This window comes from Centruroides vittatus, unplaced genomic scaffold, assembly GCF_030686945.1.
Source record: "Centruroides vittatus isolate TY-2023 unplaced genomic scaffold, ASM3068694v2 contig_4, whole genome shotgun sequence".
Taxonomy (NCBI): Eukaryota; Metazoa; Arthropoda; class Arachnida; order Scorpiones; family Buthidae; genus Centruroides; species Centruroides vittatus.
In genome coordinates this window covers 4085576-4106012 of record NW_027122214.1, presented here as the reverse complement: position 1 = coordinate 4106012, position 20437 = coordinate 4085576, and the positions used below count along the sequence as shown (strand labels likewise).

General features: G+C 30.4%; 1 protein-coding gene across 1 annotated transcript in view; it reads left to right on the top strand.

Moving 5' to 3' along the window:
* The first annotated feature begins 605 nt into the window (after window positions 1-605).
* LOC136976301 (forkhead box protein J2-like) overlaps window positions 606-20437 on the top strand; it is a 79151-nt gene continuing 59319 nt past the window's right edge. Inside the window, exon 1 of the mRNA XM_067271541.1 lies at window positions 606-1045. Coding sequence (XP_067127642.1) covers window positions 770-1045 — 276 coding nt within the window. The 5' untranslated portion in view covers window positions 606-769. The remainder of the gene's footprint in view (window positions 1046-20437) is intronic.

Genomic DNA, 20437 nt, shown 5'->3' with positions numbered 1-20437 from the left:
ATAAATTTTTGAGTATACAAAAATGGAAAAAGATTCAACGTATTTCTTCATCTTTACACTGTATATATAAGAATTGTTTTCTTAACAGAAACAATTTTTATCTATATGAAAAAATGTCAAACTTAAAATGCACTATATATACACCTAAACAATGAATTTTAATTTGTAATAAATAATATATTAAAATATTCAAGTAAACGCTTATTCCGCGTAATTTATGTAACTACGCAATTATTTTTCGTCAATTGTTTAAAAATTAATATTGAAGAAAATACTTCAAAAAATTATAGTAAGTAGTAAAAAAACTTCCGTAACATTATGTATCTTTTTTAAATTTTACATTTACAAAAATTTATAAAATGATATATAAGAATTATTTCCAAAAGATAATTTTGCTCTGAGATGGCAACGTGTAGAGTCAGACCGAAAGTAAAAATAAATAATGCTTTTTTAAATTAAATTTTATTTTTAACATTTAAAAATATTTAAAAGTATTTAACGCAATAAAAAATATTTTATAAATTTCATTCTTAGCCACAATTCGATCTAACGCTATTAAATAATTCGGAAAATTTTGGCGAAAAGCGTAATCTCCAGTAGAGGTGGCAACACGGCAGCGACGCAGCACCGAATACAAAACAGAATGCACGACCAGTCAGCGGAAGATGCCGCCTGTGCGATAATGTCATGGGTGGAACGAGCCGATAGTTTTTAACATGGTGGCAAGTGGCAGTTGGCCCGTTAAGGATGACATAAAAGTCGATTCGCAATGGCCGAATTGGATAAAAGTCTGACATCTATGGACTGGTTACCGCGTTTAAATGTCCGAGGTGGTATTAATGGTGGATCGGGGGACGGCAACTTAGACTGCTGTGCTGCAAGCAACGACTGCAATCCGAAAGAGAGTAAACCACCTTATAGTTATGCCTCTTTGATATCTTTTGCTATCAACAGTTCTCCTACAAAGAAAATGACTTTGAGCGAAATATATAACTGGATATCAACCAATTTCTCTTATTATAGAAATGCTGGAAATGGTTGGAAGGTAAGTCACTTCGCTTTAAAAACCTATTGCGCCTATTGAAATTCTATTTACCATTACATTAATCATTTATCTTAATATTATGTTAAATAATTATGCTTAATTTCTCATACTGTAAAATGATCAATTGGTTAAAAAAGAAAAAAATAATAAATAAAACACTGGATAAAAAAAATTGGTTCCATGTTTCACACTGATTTTGACTAATTTCATATTCAATGTTTTGATTATTATTTATAACAATCAGCTGTAAAAGAGATAAAAGATATCTTAATTTAGTCTGTTTCACTTTATCAACAAGAATAAAAGTAAAATAAAATTGCTTTTATGAAGGAAATTTTATATTGCTGAGCGGTTTTAATGTTTGTAAACAATAAAAGTTGAATTAAGCCATTTATATAAAGATTGCTTATTTTAAATGTTTTCAGTGATTTATAAATTCTTCATTTTAAAATTAATTGAAAGAAATAATGTGATTGATAGCGCGCGATTATTTTATGAATTTAAATCGATTAATTGATGAGATATCAGCTATTCGAGTTGATATACCATCGCGTATCTTTATTGTTGTTTAATTTAATTTTGACTTAAATGTAAATTTAAATATTCAAACTAGAGTTAAGTATGAGACAAATGTGTAGGTTTCAATGTTGATTTAATACTGTCTTGCAATTCTAAAGTAAATGACATACTATAAATGCATGAATTAGAATGTGTAGGAAGTGATGGCCGTACTGTATAGTTTGAAGTCTTTACTTAACTATTTTAAATCTGGAATATAGTGAGTAGAAATAGGTCGTTTATTAATTTACAAAAAAGAATTTAATGGTATTTTTTAATTATTGAAAAAGTGAATTTTATAAAAGATATTTCTTTAAGAGACAATAAATAACATATAGTATTTTAAAAGTGAAATTAGCATAAAGCTATTTATTTTGAATTACAAAACTTATGTTGATACAAAATTCATAAAAATAAATTCTTTGTCATTGACAATACAGTTAATATCTGTTTTCTTAAACAATTTAGAATCCATATAGTGTTGTAAATGACATTATGTTCAATCATCATCAATAAAAGTCATAAAAAATTTTATTTGTACATTATAATTGACGTATGGATATTCAGAATTTTGTAGTCGTACATTTTACAAACACAAAATTTATCAATTAACAATTTATTAAATCATTATATTATATTTTTAATTTTTTAAAATCATATTTTACATTGTGAGTGAAGTATTTTTGTGTTTTTAATTAAACTATATTATAAATTTATGGTAACAATATATAATATAAAAATAAATATAGTTAGTTTTTTTTTTTATGTTGTAAATCATTGAAGTGAATCTGTTTCTATGAAAAGATGATGATAATTTTAAAGTATAAAATTTTATATTTTTTTAAAATGTTTTTTTCAGTTATTTGTTTTTTAAATTATACAAATTTGATTATTTCATATAAAATGTGTTTTATATAACCCATTAACTTAAAAATGTTGATAATTAACAAATTTAATAAAACTAATATAAAACTAAGTTGTTTTTAATCTAAGTATTGATATATAGGACATTGTCTCTAAAGTTACACTCAAAAAATTTGTTTTTAATTAAAGATTAGATTATATAGGAAAATTAATATTTTTATTTTAATTCAGGAAAAATGTAAAGAATTACAGAATTTTTATTTTAACATTTAGCTTCCTATTTTTTCCTATTTTATAGAATTAAGATATTTTAGCTTTATTCAATATATTATTTATCCCAATTTGCTACAGATAGATTGATTTATTTCAGATTTGATTACTCATTCCTATCACAGACTTCTCATCAGTTATTGTTAACTTAAACTTTTAAGTAAAATAACTTTTAAAGGGATAAGTTACTCTTGACAAAGCAATTCATATGATGTGGAGTGAAAAAACAAAATGCATTGCTCAAAACTTACTATTATTTTGTTATTTTAACAAACGTTTCGTAATAACTAACAACTACCAGTACTTTTCAAACACATTAAATACAGTATATAACATTTGTAAATACATGCTATATAATTAATGATATTTTCTGTTGTATTTTTTCTTTTTACATTGTCATTTCCTATTTAAAATATTACCAAAACATAACACTTTAATTTAAGAAATTAAATTTGTCTAAATACACTTTCAAAATGTTAATATAAAAATCAGAAATGTGACCAAATGTAGCATTTCTTTTACAATGTCTGGCTATAATTTTTTCTAATTTTCTCAAGTACAAGTATTAATACCTCGTATCTCAATATATATTGTATCATTTTCATCAGAATGATGATTAAACAGAATATTCAAAGTGCATTATTATTTATCTATTTAATTTAAAAAAATCTTGACTATTTATTGAGCTATATTAAGGCTAATTCATAATTAGATACAAAGCAATTTGGCTAGAAACCTATCTCTAGCCAAATTAAGTGGTTAAGCAGCCCTCTCATAATGAATTTAATAATTATAAATAAATAAATTTTCAAATTTTTATATTTTAATTGAATATTCTGAAAGGAAAGAATCTACCTGGAGTGAGACTCAAACTTGTACCTCCTGCTTACCATGACGATATATTATCAGTTACACTACTTGGACCTCCCTATTTTCTTCCAGAGCTATTTATTAATTAATTTTTATATATAACCATGTTAGTTACTCACAACACTGACTGGAGGCGAGTTTAGCACAGCTCTCCATGGCTCTCAGCCAACCTAAATCTGTTGTGTGTGTTATTAGATTTTAAAATATTTTAAAAAATTTATAAAGTTGAAGTTTATTAAAAATAAACTTAACTTCCATAAACCCAAACCCAAAATAATTGGCATTTATAAAAACATACTTATTTATTAATTTATTTAATAGAAAACTAATGATTAACAGTTTATATACTTAAATGTACATTTCTGTAACACGTGGAAAACTTTTCCATTAACAATTTCATTTTCTAATCTCTCTGAATAGTTAATTTCTCAACTATTTTCCAGCTCTTATCATTATTTATTCTGAAATACTAATTTTCTTTCAACTAATATTGCATCTACTTTTTTTTATGAAGTACTTTTAAGTAGTGAACAGGAATGTTAATAGATGCAAATTGTATTAACATTATAAGATCTACTTAATCATGTACTTATTTTGAAATATCTTTTATAAAGTTTTTATTCACTACTTCATAATGTCATTATTCTCCAGAGAAAATGATTTCAGATCTCTGATATCTTTTTTTAATTTTTATTTTTAGAGATCCTGTATCATTCCTAAAGAAATTAAAAAGCTATTTAAGTTCTCCTTGGAGAAATTTTATTTATAATGCCATAACTAAGTTTTTAGATGTACATTTTGGAGAATCATAACAATTTAAACGTTCTTTATTGAAATTAATTGGCCTATCCTAAGTTTGTGCAAGATTTTGGTTCTTTTCATTTTGATTATCTTTAATATATATTCTATTCGATTTTGTTTTTCCAAAGTTTGCAATGGGTGGAAAAACAATAATAAATTTTAGTGTTAGTATTTAAATATCAAAATTCTAATATTGTTATTGAAACACATAGGGAATAGCGTTGGTGTATCCAGATTTTAAGAATATAGGAGCTGCTCAAGACAGATTTGGGGACCAAGACATGTGCTCTATAGTTAAAACAATTTTAATATAATTGAGTAATTACCTAATCTTACCCAATTGAAGTCATGCAATATATATTATATTTATTTTTATTTTAAGGTAACAAAACTTATTGCTTTGGTATCAAAATAATGCAGCAGTACCATAAAGCCTGTTTTGCAATCACTCTTTATGATGTGGAAAACAGGCTAAGACAGATCTGCATCATAATAACAAGTTTTCCACTTTGGAGTCATTTCACAAACATGTAAAATCATGTGGATTAGTTTCCACAATCAGTTTCTGGGTGAATTTTTAACTTGAAAAAAAAAAAGCTATTCTTAAATTCTAGAAGATTTATACATATTCCAACCAATCAGAGAATAGTAAAATCACGAAGCATTCTGGTAACAGATGGCTGCAGTTTCCTTTGTCAATTTTAAACCAATCAGTCTGTGTATTTTAACTAATAGGAACACTTTTAAGGAATCCACTAGTTGATTTTGAAATGGAAGCAGAAAGTAAAAACTACACAAGTATTATGTGGACAATTTTGGAATCTTACAGATTCCACTTTCTCAACAGTTGTGAAACAGGTTTAAGCTGTCTTCCTGTGGCTATTAAATTAAATCAGTCTAAAGATTAAATGAATCCAATGAAATTCCTAAAAGTGTAGGAGAACCTTTAATAAGTGTTTTTTTTTTTTTTAGACCCATTAGATTCATTTTTAGAATTAAACAGGAAGCAGTAGAAATTGTTGATAAAATCCATACAAAACTTAAAATTTGTGATTTGAAAATTGTATTTATAAGAATAAATTTTTGAATTATTGTTTAGTCACATCAGAAATTTAAATATTTCTGTACAGTAAACTAAGCCCAAATTATAACTTATTCAAATGATAACACCAGAATTATTGGGCTATAACTTAGTTAAATTAAATATATAAAGTAATTTGCATTAAAGGTAGGCTATTTATTTTAATAAATAAATTAATTTTAGAATATTGTGGAAGAAAAAATTTATTTGGAGCAGGACTTGAATCCACAGCTCCTGCTTATTGTGCAGTTGCATTGTCAATTATGCTACCTAGATATCTGTCTGATCTTCATTTCCAGACCAATTAATTTACGTGATATAACCATAGGGCTGTGAACACATTTGACATACCAAGTGACCAACTGGAGACAACTGACACAATTAATTTAAATGATATTCAGATATAATCCTATAATTATATCTCAATATCTGGTCTAGAAGCAAAGATCAGATATAGATCTGGCTAGTATAAATGGAAGTGCATTGCACAGTAAGTAGGAATTGCACGTTCATATCTTGTTCTTGATTGATCTTTTCTTCTAGAATATTCTAAATTATATTAATTTTAATATTCAAATTAAATTAAGATGATAACTTAATAACTAGCTTTTAGTCCAAATTACTTTATATCTATGTTTAAACAGCCCATGTTATGGTTTGATAAATTTGGCATTATCATTTCTATTCTTGTAAGTATATTAATATTTTTAGAAACTTTCCTATTCAGTTTTAGAAATAAAAATAAACGTCGGAAATTCGAAATGTAAAATATCTATTTATTCTTATTATTATTTTATTTTAGTATTAAAATTTTATAACAAATTTAAATATTCAAAAGATTATGCTGTTTATAAGATTTGATTGTCAGAAAATTACATTGGCAAAATAATCTCCTTTAGTTACTTTCGTAAATTTTTAATATTTGTTTTTTAATGGTCAAATACTTTTGTAATAATTCTTGTTTGTTAGTTTTATTTAATTTTAAAATCAAAAATCTATTTTGTAATGTTATTAATGTGCCACAATATTCAGTTGTAATTTTTTTCTTCAACAATAATTTTATTATGCATCCATTAATTGGGCTGCAATGTAAAAAAAAAGTAAACCTAAAAAGTTTTTGTCATTTGTCTGTCTTTCCTTAATCACAAGAATGGTGTTAGATAAATGAAATTCAAGACTAGATATGGAAAGCTTAGTGACAGGAGGGCCAGATTAACAATATATGAATGTCAGATGCAAACCAGAAGTCAATTATTTCAGTTCATAAATTTTTCTCCTGAAAGGAGTTATAGATGATTGGCACAATTGTTGCTAATGGAAAAGTGTGATGTATGGGGCAAGACAATACAGTACTAATTTGAAGTGGAGAGAATATGTTTTAAATGAAATAAATTAAAAATATGATAAATGCCTTTTGTCTATAAATTGTACTATAATTGATTTTACATATTACAGAATACAAGTGGTATATCCTAGATTTTGAGAATATGGGTGCTGTCAAGTAGATTCAGTACCAAAGGACTGAGGTACCAAGGTACTTCCTGCCCTCTGTTGTTTTTTGGAGAATGTTAATAAATTATCTTAGTTACCTTTCTAGATTTTTTTTTTTTTGTTTTTCTTTGACTTTCTAAAATTGATAAATGAAAGATGGAAGATGATAATCGATAAACTGATTATAAATTATACAAATTATAGTATGCTTTAGATTAGTAAGATTCCGAAAGGAGGAATAGGGATAGTATGAAATCATTTATTTTCGTTAGAAATTATTGAAGTTGCAGTTATTTTGAATTTATGTTTTAATTTATCTTAAGTCTGTGCACCACATTTTTTAATATGTGTTCTTTGATAAATATTAGTTTAAATTTCAGTTTTTTTTCCTGTTATAGCAAAGTCTGTTAGACTGATAACTGTCCCCCCCAGTTTAATAAGAAAAACCTGATAAACAGAAATACAAAAAAATCCAAAGCTACAATAAACAAAATAAAATGTGTGGTACAACACATTTTATTTTGGTACAACACACAAAATTACAATAAAAAAAATTTACAAATATTTTTTTACAAATTTTTTAAATCAAAATATTCTGAGATAATGTTTAAGAGTAAAAATATATTAAATAGAAAATACATTTTCTCTTTAATATATTTTTACTTTCACATAACTTCAATGGCAGAAAGTAATGTTCTACCATCGAAGTTATGTGATATTTCTTCACTTTGACATTCAGAGCACTGGGCAGAAATCACATTGTGTCAACACTGGTCTTCGGCCATCGCAATGCTTTATTTTAATTAGACAGTCATATTCTCCTCGTTCATGCCAGTTCTGAGTCAGCTGTTAGTTGCCTGCTGAAACGGTTGTATCTGTTGTCAGGACAGATGCGCTGCATAGCTGAGGCATTCCATGGGAAGGCCCCCAACGCTGGTCCAAGCTCAACTGAATGCCCCGAAGGGAGACAGTCTCGCCCAGTCCTGGTTCAGTGATGTTACACCCACTTCAGTCCCCAGTCCAACAGGCTGAGTCCTCGGAGTCAATCTTTGTCTCAAAGTTACGTGATATGTGTTATATTTATTTTTATTTTAAAGTAACAGAACTGATTACTGAATACACTACTTGGTGAGGCTGTCAAGAAAACAATGGGCCTCAATGGCAAAATTTAATTTTTACCTTTTATCATATAATTATATACATTTTTATTTTTAAGAAATATTATCTTTATTATTGAATACTGGAAGCAAGGATGAGACACTGGAAAGCAAGGATGTGTTGGAAGACAAGGGGAATAAAAATTAATTTTAAAATAAAAAATTCAACTATCGAACCTCAAACAGATGCAGTGTAAATTCAGTTTTTGAGACATATGACTTTATGTTAGGAGTTTTGTGCATCTGTCAGACAATATATATTGGAGATTATGTACCTTTCAATCCATTTAGTGTGCATGTGCACATGCATGCGCAAAAGGGAACCGAACATTTTTGTTTACGGTCACTGTATAGCTATGGTAAAAACTACCCGGTTCCTTTGGAATCTATAAACCATGCCACTTACTGTATATTCAGTGAAAACTTCTGAACAACTACTTGATTCCAAGAATTTATAAAATTTATTTTAAACAGAATTAATATTTGATTCACTTTTGTGGAGCATGCTATCAGATTGGCTTGACCCATCTTGTTTGTAAATGTGGTGAGAAAATACACAAGTTACACTTATGTAAATTATGCAAACTAAACTAACTATTCACAGTAACAAAAATGCTAATATTACAGGAGTCAGATTTTTATTGGTAAAACATTTTTCAGGACTTCTCTATTCCATTTTCAGACCACGAAAGTGAATCAAATGTTTGAATGAGAACCTCCAAAATACTCAACAGAACTGTATGGAAGTTCTCATTCAAATGTTTGATTTTGAATTTTTGTGATCTGAAGATGGGATAGAGAAGTCCCAAAAATATTTCACCAATAAAAACTGTGATTTCTATAATTTTAACATTTTTGTTTTTCTCCTGATCTTATAGTATGACAACTCCATTTATGTAAAAAAATGCATGTAGAGGAATGTCATGTAAGATAAGCTTTTTTATTTAAATAAATGTTAAATACTGAGGATAAACCTTATTCTTTTATTTTGACAACCTTTTAAAACTTCTTAATCTTAATTACAGTGGACCCCCGATATAACATGCATGTTGGGTGGGAAACAGCACCCGTGTTATAAGGTAAACCTTGTTATACCGAGCGACGCGCTGTAACATGGTTCACCTCTTTACTTTAGCAATAATTCAAGTTTTTCTTTCACACTGTAAGCTGTTTTTTTACTCATCATGCATACAATGATTAAACACTATTCAAAATACATTCAGGAGCTCAATACATACACAATTACTCAATATGCAGTAACAATAAAATGCACTACTCACTAACGCCGCACGGACCTGTATAAACATGTTTGAGCTTATTGCATCGTGAACATCGCCCGCACTATAACTGAGTGCATGGTATAGTGAGCAGCGCTATAACGAGGGTCCACTGTATTCATAAGTTTTGTTGTGAAAGTGTTACCAATTGCTTTTTCACACAATATTTGAAAGAATTTGGCAACATATTTAAAGTGAGAGTTCATCATCTACTATGACTACAAATACTCAAATGGGGCAATCTAATGATGCTGCTCACTAATATTGAGCTGATGTGGAAAATTAGTCTTTTCATAACAGGGATCAGGCCTATCATTAATTATTTTTGTATTAATTAATTAAGTACTGTAAGATACTTCTAGACAACTATTTCTCTGTTTACTAAAATAAATGCTTAAATTTAAAAAATTTTCACTAAAGTTTTATTTTTATTGTGTCAATTTTGATGGATTTTATGGGGGTACTATTGAAATATATGCACTAAAAGAGGGTGGTAGTCTGAAAAAGTTTGGAAAACATTGCTCTAAGCCTTTTGTTTCATGCAGGTCCAAATAAATCAGTTGATATTTTGCCAAGCATTTATTTTATAGTCAGGAAAGGCAAGACTGTTTTGTATTTGGTGATAGTAACTTCTGAATGCTTATTCAATATTTGGCATTTGGCCAAGAAACCCTATTGGGCTAAATAGGGATTTTTGGCCTACTTATTATCTCAGATAAGAAGTATAAATAGTTGGAAGTGCTTTAAATCAAACTTTTGCTTGATTAAAAGAAAATCTTTACTCAAACTTTGTGTGGTTAAATATTATTTGTTATTTGTATAGTTTATTTTTACACAGTATGCAAGGGCATTTTACTTAGTTTTATTATCTTAGAATATTGTTCTAACTGTGCTTTGATATTAGAATTATCTGCTAAATATCATGATTTAAAAATGGATCAATTGGAAATCATACTGAATTAATAGCAGTGTGTTATTAACTGAAAATAATTTTCATTTTTTCTTACGTTAAGATGGTTTTAAGTGTTTTTGTTCTAGTAGTTCAATTTCTATAGTTTTTGAATTTTTTGGAACAAATTCAAACAAAATAATGAAAATTCATTTTTTCATTTAAAACAAATACCCAAGAATATTTTTTTTTGTTTGTAATCTGTAAATAAGTCAGTGTAATTAGAAGAAATAAAATATATTTAAGTAACCTGCATCCCCATATAATCCATGCCTCCCGGAGTGGCTGTTTAAAGCATGGCACTTACTGGTGTGCAGTGTAGAAAGTACCATCTCAAACATTAAAACATTACTTTTTTCTGTTAGCAGTTTGTTATGGATATATATATAGACAACCAAGCTTGAATATTCTATAATAATCATATCATTAAATATCATTATTTGTTCATATTTTGTCTAACTATTAAAAACTAATATAAAATAATTTGTTATAAAGGTTTTTATTAAGTCAACTACTTCATACAACTTGGCACCATAATAACACAAATATTTATTAAAAATGTTTACTTCAAGACTGAATAACTAATTGACCAAGAAATCTTTTTGTCCTGAACTAGTACATTATCATCAGCTTAGAATTACATCATTTGAATAAAAAGATCATTCTTATTTTAAAATTTAACACAAGATTGAACTTATTAAAATTTAATGCAAGTTCAAACACATTTTAAAAACAAAATACCTCATGTGCAGTATTCATTAAACAAAAATGATAAGTTTTAAAAATTTATGATGTACTATCATTAACTACTGGGATGTTAATAATTAAAAACATAATATAATGGAATGGCTGGTAAATTTCTACCTGGTAAAGTATATCTTGGAGCATCATCCTATTTTAATTTGCATTTCCTAACTACACCACCTAGTTCTGTGAGTCAAGGACACCCACCCATCTGTTGTCTAGGTTGAACAAATCATGTAAATTAATGAATTTCAGATACTTTCCCAAAATATGGATGAAACAAATACATACTACAGATTTTGAGTACTACAGGCTTGTTCCAATGCATGGCAACATCCTTCTTTAAAACCCATTAAGTCAACACCGTACTATTACTAGGGTACTTATAAAGTGAATTGTAGTGTTTCTTGATACAAAGGGTTACAGATGTACTGTACAGTACAAGTGGATTCCATATAGAAAAATTTGTTGTCAACCTTAACTTGATTGCATAAATTCTTAGCTTTTGGTTTTCTTCAGTAGGTTTTAGTCAGATCTGATAAAGCTATATAATAGACGGTAACCTCCAAATACCAATTTCAATGCCACACTTCCTTGCAAAAGGCATTATTTCTCCCTGACACACTGCTATATGGGAATTCAGGATATTTATCAATCTGACTTAAATAGATTTTAGCGAGGCCTTTTATTTGTTGGAAAATTTTGTGCATAAGGCTTTACTGACAATTTACCTGATTTGTTTTGCATGTACAGGATAGGAAGAGTGAGTAATTGCTCCTTTAAGGAGTGCCTGGAAGGCTGCTAGTTAATTGAATCATAAGAATATAAGAATTGCTTACAATCTGTATTTTAAAAAGGCAATTTATCTGTACAAAATTTACTGCATGTATGTATGTACAGTACTATATTAATATTGTTTAATAGTTTCAAATTTCAAGTGCTTGAACTGTCTGACATAAAGTGACAATATTTATATTTTATAAAATTGATAGGATCATTGATGCTTGCAACTTTTTTAACTATTCATTAATAAGTATTTTTTTGTAACTTTTATAAAATTTTAAGTGTTAACATTTTTGGCATACTTTATGCTATTTTTCAACTACTACAAAGCTATAGAACAGACTAATATTTAATTTTTGAATCAAATGTTCTGTTCTGTCTTTTTTGTAGTGGCTTGTGAGTAGCATATATAAGTATATTGAAAACATTAGTGTTTACTATTTTTTGAAATTTACAGGCTTCTTTTTATAATTAAAAGGGTTTAAATGTGCAGTTAAGAAATTGAAAGATTAGGATTTTCTATTGGTTAATGAAGTAAAGATTGAAAGTTCTGGCCAAGAAAATTGAACTTCTAAAAATAACACTATACTAAATGTAAATATATACTAATTAGAGTATGAATATGTATTATTTTGTCTTAAATGTTTGTATATTCAACTTTTCTTTGTTGAAATATTTTAAAATCTATCATAGTTTTGTTTTATAATCTACAGGTTACCTATATTTAAAGGACAGTTTGAAAGGGAGAAAGATATATGCCAGTTATAATTGCAATCACAAATTTATACCTAATGGAGTAATGATTGATCTCATATACATGGGGGTATACAGTGGGACAGATTATGCAAAGACTTTATTTTGACAATTTTGTTTTGGGTATGCATCATTGCAGATTATATGCACCAAAATATGGTAATACAAAAACTGTTTATTCTATAGAACCATAGTTTTATTTTCAGTTTTTATTAAAAGTCTGTTATCATATGTTACTAATGACTGTAACTAATTAATTAATAATATGGACATATATTTAATTGATTTTGTTTAACACATTTTGTTTTTATTTTCAATGTATGCATATATATATATATCACTACAGACCATAAATGCTGGGTTAACCTATTAAAAAAATATTTTTAACTTAAAAATTTTCAAAATTGTTTTCCATTTTATATAAATCAATCAATTAAATACAATCTAAAAATAATAGAAGCAAGCTATTAAAACTTTTAAAGAATGTATACAATGGTCATTTAAAAAAAAGCATAAAACCAAGTCTTTAAGTGTTTTACTTTTTATTTCATAAACAAGTTTAAAATAAGTTAATTTTTATTAGCCAAATGTTTTCAAAGTACTTTTAGTTCATTTAAGATATTTTGTTAGTGGGATCTAAACAGTATTTGGAACATTAGTTGCTTGCATCTGACATTATTTCAATATCATATAAGAAATTAAATCTATTACACGCCTTTAAAGTATCCAGCATACTATTAAATTATCATAAGAACGTTTTCGATCACTTTTAGAGATCTTCTTCAGTTACCCATTAAAAAGAACAAACAAAATTTGAATTTAAAAGATCGCAAGTTTCGTTCATAATGACGTCATCACTAACGTAAAACATTAAGAAATTAAAAATTAAACAAATCAAATAATTCTAGTTCCCGTGTGTAAATAACTTAACGGTAAAAACAAAATAAGATGAGAATGGAGAGAAGCGGCTAGTGCATAGAAGTGAAATTACGTCATATCTGTTATATGGAAAGACTTCCAGGCGGTTGCTAAGCTGTCCGAATCTCTATGATTAATGCAGTGTTTGCTGAGGTGCGCCTTGTGTATCTCCATTTTTTCTATGTGTTTTATAGCTTGTGTTGATCTGGTAGGTTTAATGATCTCAGCCTTGTCCCAATAAACCGTCACGTCCTGCTCCTTGGCGAATGCCGCTAGTACCGTACTATCAACGTTTTTATTGACTGCGTATTTGTGTTCGTCGATCCTTTTTTTCAAATTTCTCATGGTAGCCCCTACGTACACAAGGTCTGAGTTGAATCTCTTATCCCTTAACGGTATCGAGTAAACTCAGAGATTCAGCTTGTCCTGCATAAATTGGAAAACTACATCCTACCTTTCTTCCAAGAAGATATAGTGATTTACACAAGGTACGTGGATGACATCTTCATTTTGTGGAAAAATAAACAGAATATAAACCGTTTTATAAACTTGGTCAACGATAACTCCTATGGTCTCACACTGGAGCTAGAACAAGAAAGTGAGCGACAGGTTAATTTCCTTGATTTGGAGATTATATGCAGAGAGGAACACATAGTAACAAAAGTATACCGCAAGCCGATTTATCAACCTTACATCATTCCCAGGAATTCATCAGACTTGGAACACCTAAAATTAACGGCTTTTAAATCATGGATAAAGAGAGCTCACACGCACTGTACTAGCATTTATGATACAGACAGAGAGTTAGATTACATACGCGAAATAGCGTTACAACATGGGTACAGGAGACAAACGATAGATACCCTTATTAAGACCTACCAGCCACACAGCCGACGTATAAAGAAAAATGAGCAGAAAGAAAGGATTGTCCTTAATTACATACCGTTTTTAAACAAAGTCACTAAGAAAGTAGCCAGAAAAAGGAATTTCCGCATAGTTTATAGACGTAATCCCACGGTTTATAAACTTTTGAGAAACGACAAGGAAAGATATAGATACGACACCCTCACGGGAGTTTACTCGATACCGTTAAGGGATAAGAGATTCAACTCAGACCTTGTGTATGTAGGGGCTACCATGAGAAATTTGAAAAAAAAGGATAGAGGAAGACAAATACGCAGTCAATAAAAACGTTGATAGTACGGTACTAGCGGCATTCGCCAAGGAGCAGGACGTGACGGTTTATTGGGACAAGGCTGAGATCATTAAACCTACCAGATCAACACAAGCTATAAAACACATAGAAAAAATGGAGATACACAAGGCGCACCTCAGCAAACACTGCATTAATCATAGAGACTCGGACAGCTTAGCAACCGCCTGGAAGTCTTTCCATATAACGGATATGACGTAATTTCACTTCTACGCACTAGCCGCTTCTCTCCATTCTCATCTTATTTTGTTTTTACCGTTAAGTTATTTACACACGGGAACTAGAATTATTTGATTTGTTTAATTTTTTAATTTCTTAATGTTTTACGTTAGTGATGACGTCATTATGAACGAAACTTTTGCGATCTTTTAAATTCGAATTTTGTTTGTTCTTTTTAATGGGTAACTGAAGAAGATCTCTAAAAGTGATCGAAAACGTTCTTATGATAATTTAACAGTATGCTGGATACTTTAAAGGCGTGTAATAGATTTAATTTCTGATTTGTTTGTTCCAGTAAGCATTTATTATTATAATATCATATAAGTCCAAATTATATGTAAGCTGTGTAGATTATAGAATTAGGAATTTTAAATTGGGAAAAAAATGAAATGACAACAAATTAAACAAAATTATCATCATCATTAATTTAAATAAAAGTTTTTAACCTTCGGACTTTTTATAAGTTTGTTAAAAATAATGAACTTATAAAAAATTTTCAACTTATATCTTTTTGTTCCTTTTCATATATAATCTGTACTAAAAAATACTTTAACAAAACAGACTGAGAAAAATAATTTTTTTTTAAACCACAAAAAAGATAACAATAAAGAAATTATGAGAAAGATTGCTTTTAGACCTTGGTATAATTAAATTAAATTAAATATCTATTAATGTGAGGTAGATATGATGTGATAAGCCCTTATTATTATCAACCTCACATTAGTAGATATTTAATTTAATAATAATAAAGCTTATAGAAATTATAAGGAATTCATTCAAATCAAATCAAGAATTACATAAATTGGTGAAGAGCCAAACTGTCAACTTACAAATTGGCAAGATTTAGGACTGCAGATTTATCAGATGATAAATCTTTTATCAGAGAAGTTTAGTAGGATTATTAAAAGAAAAACTGAACCTTTTCATGAAGTTTGAAGTTCTATTTAAATTTGAAATTATTCTCTTCAACTGTAGAGTATAAAATTAGCAAATTGTTTGAATGAGACTGAATAAGTTTCAAATAGTTGTTTTAAACTGTAAATTTAAATATTTGAATCTTAAAATTTACAAAAATGTATTTATTAAAACTCCAAAATCCTTAGATTCAACTTTGTTTACAAAGATGTTTGATGTTTATTTATTCTTATTAACATAGTTCATTAACTTCTTCTGAAGTTGAAGAGAATAATTTCAGAAATGTTTAATATTGAAATAAAACATCTTTACTGTTTTATTTCAATATGTACTGTACCATTTTATATTAATTAAACTAAGATGTTTTTTTTTATATATATATATTATTGATAATGATGCTACTTTCCTTAACTATTCAGAAAATTTTTTTTCTGACTTATAAGTCTCGTAACTCTAATCTATTCATAAATTACCTCTAATTTCAATTCTCCAATATCAGGGATTTTCAAAATTATACATTCCATAAACCACCTATATACCATCCAATTATTTTCCTGTAAAAGTTATCTTAGGTGCATGGCAAAAAATTTTGTCTATTCAGAAACCTAATATAAGAGAAGTACTTTTATGATGAAACTATTATAATATAATAAAATTCTTTAAAAATGAGCTGGAAACATTTAAAATCCTTTAGCTAATAAATTTTATTATTTTATTAATAAAAATTATATTAAGCAGTAAATAATTGCTGTACACTTATATAAACTATAATTTAAAATGATGTGCTAAATGATTGTTCAACCAGATAATAAAACTGATTATAAGAAGTATTTGACTTTATCACAATTTGTCACTTTAACAAGATGATAAAACAAATACTCTTATGCTATAAGAAATTTTAAATGAAGGCCAAAATTTAAAATTTATTTCTCGTGGAATCACGTTGAACATAGTATGTCCCTTTCAACGAATATAGGATAGGATGTTAAAGGAAAGGCCTGACTCAATGGTATAGCCTTGGGAAAGAAAGGGGGATAGGTAAGGTAGTAGAGAGTGGGGTGGGTGGGGATGAGGAAGGGGGGGGGAAAAAAAAAAAAAAAAAAAAAAAAAAAAAAAGGAGGAGGAAAGGAGGGCTGTAGGGCGTCTGCCGGGAACTGAGGAGGATGCAATTGAAACAGAAGGGACCGCAAGTAGAAAGTAAACAAAAGGGGGTAAGACGCGACGGTAACCAATTAGGGGGAGCGAGCTACAGGAGTAACCATAGCAGCAGGGAACCGGAGAGAGGAGGTAGAGGTTAGTAAGGGATAGGTGTCGGAAAATGATGCACCAAGATACAGGGTATGGCAAGGAAGTTACATAGAACGGATGTTGAACATAAAACAGCAGAAATACAAAGACCAGTGGATAAAAATGTAACAGAGGATGAATGGTACAGGATACGGAGATTGTACATAATACGGGGGGAGACGGAATACAGTGGTTATACAATAAGCAAAGAATGTACAGTACATTATACAATGGTAGCCTTATGATAAAGGATAAATAAAATATAATGGTTAAACATGATGAGAAAGAGCTCGATGATGCCAAAGTTAAACAGGATACAACACACTAGGCTGAATAGGAGCATGGTAACACTGCAACGAGGATGTGGAAATATGAGTTGCTTTTAGAAGGTCTGTTGATAGTTCATAAGATTAAGGTTGTGAACAAAGTTTGTAAAGGCACAGAAGATTTTCCTATTGTCGATGAAGGTGTTTAGTTTACAGGGCCAGTGGTGCCCGTCTTTTTCCACCAGTTGCCTCAGATGAGAGCGGTGAGTAACGTACTTAGTGCAAGTAAAGATAAGGTGATGAGGATCATCACCTTCTACACCGCAGTCACACAGACCGTTGCCTTTCTTTAAGAAACGACAAAGGTAGGCCTTAAAGTTACCATGTGCCGTCATAATCTGAGTGAGAGCATGCGAGGTTTCTAGGTGTTTGTTAAACATCCTATTGTTAACATTAGGGATGAATTCATGAGTGATGCGACCGGTGTTGCTTTTATCCCACTCATTTTGCCACCTGTCCATGATGATATTATTAAGTTTGCTACAGAGATAGGACATTGGGAGTGACGAGTGGTTGCAATTCGTTGCAATATCCTTAGCTTTTTTGGCCAAGTGGTCAGCTCTATCATTCCCGACGTTTCCAGAGTGACCTCTTATCCAGTAGAAGTTTATTTTGGTGGAGTCTTCGAGTGCATATATTAACTTGAGGCTGTTTTCAATTATGGGGAGTTTGACATTTTCATTTTTAATTTGATGGAGGGCAATCCGGCTATCACTGATAATATTGATTGTCCTGTGTTGTAGCCATTGGATATTAGTATGAATATACTTTAATGAGTTGAAGATTGCTAGTGATTCTGCCTGGTTAATAGAGCAATTTTTATGCAGTTTGTATACTGCTTGCCAAAAGTTCCTTTTTGAAGAATCTTCGAGGCATACTGAGGCACCTACATCATCTGACGTTTTCGAGCCGTCGGTAAAGAAGTTGAGGCCGTTCGGGATAAAGGTTTCTTTGAGGTAAAAGTTGCTAGAGATATTATTGGCTGGGTGTTTGTTTTCCATTTTCGTGTTAAGGTCAATACCATTCTTAACAATTTCATTGACAAGAGAGTGGGTAAGATCAGGAAGCTTTAAGTCGGAGATGTGTTTATGGAGTTGATCTTGATTGATGTCTGCTGTGATCATCTTTATGAAGAGATTCTTAATATACCTGTATAAGATAGTCAGATGAATAGGGAGTAGCCCTGCAATAACCAATAGGGCATCCGTAGGAGCTGTTCTATAGGATTTGGTAATTGCAATGGCTGAGGTCCGTTGTGCTGAGAGGAGTTTACGGCGTATGTGGGTCTTGGCAACAGCATGGCCCCAGACCTCACAGCCATACGTGAGAATTGGCTCTACGGCCCCCTTGTAGATTGTCCTGCTGTTTTGATGATTTAAGCCCCAGTAATTACGGGCGATGCACCTAAGTGCATGATTAACTCTAACAGCCTTGTCGTAAGTGTAGTGGATGTGGTCCCTCCAAGTCAGTTTTGGGTCTAGGATCAGACCTAGATACTTGATATTGTTTGTCCACTGGATTTTTTGATTGTTAATTTTAATAGAAGGACGCTTCTGAAGGGGATTCCCTTTAGGGAAAACCATACAGTTACATTTATTATAATTGATAATGAGCTTGTTCTCCTCACTCCACTTGTGTACCAACTTCAGCAGATTATTAGTATAAGTCTGTAAGGTATCATGATTATGATGGCTTAGCAGGATGGCTGTGTCGTCTGCATAGCCTTGAATATATGGGTCTCCATTTAGATTTGTTCCTTTAGTGATGTTCAATAGACCATTATATAGGATATTCCAAAGGAGAGGTCCTGATTTTGAGCCCTGAGGGCATCCTCTCGAGATAAACGATCTATAGTGGATTTTACCAGTCTCAATTGCCATTACCTCCCTTTCCGAAAGGAAGCTGCGAAGAAGTTTTAGAATGTTGGCCGGACAGTTTGTTTTGATCAGAGTAGACAGGATGGCTGGCCACCATGCGTGGTCGAAAGCGCCCTTGAAGTCAATGGTGACCATCATGGTGTGCCTACCTTCGAGTTTTGCAGTCTGAATATATTGGATGATTTTTCCAATGGCCTGATGTGTATTCTTACCTTTTCTAAAGCCATATTGTGCTTCATTTAGGGCTGCCTGATTCTCGAGGTGATGGAGGATTCTTCCCGCCATCAGTGCATCCAGAACCTTCCCAATCACTGCTAGGAGAGAGATTGGGCGATAGCCGGAGGCGTCAGTCGGTGATGAGTTCTTCTCTTTTTGAATGAGTCTAACAGAGGCTTCTTTCCAAAGTTTTGGGAAGTATCCCAGAGATAAACACTTGTTGAACAGTATGAGAAAAGTGGTGGGGATGGCAGAGAACGCATGCTGGGCCATCCTCCAATCGATAAGATCTGGGCCTGGGGCCTTTCTCTTCTTTATCCTTTGAAATTCTTTGCCAATTTCGTTTGAAGTGAAAGGACAATCATTGCAAGTAGTTAATTCCTTTTGGCTTTTTTCCCTCGTGTTTTTATGTTCTGCGGAGTCGTTAATAGGATCATCAGGGGGGAAAAGAGCTGAGAAAATAGCTCTATATGTCTCTCTCAGGTTGGTGGTATGAATATTGGGATTAGAAATGGTGGCCGGAATGGTAGAGGCTTTGTTTTTTTTAATTACAGTATAATATGGAATACTCCAAGGGCCCTTTGAGTTAGAAGAAGTGCAGAAGTTCTTCCAAGAATTACTTCTAGTGCGATTTATGAGAGTTTTATAATCCCTGAAAAGAGTTAGGTACGTCTGCTTAAGAGAGAGTTTAGTAGTGGGGTCTACCTCTCGCACGTAGCGCCTCTTTGCCGCCCGGACTTTTTTCCTGTTTGTCTCCAGTTCCTTGTTCCACCAGGGAGCCGAGGGCTTTTTAGCTTTGATGTGGGTGGACCAATAGAATGCT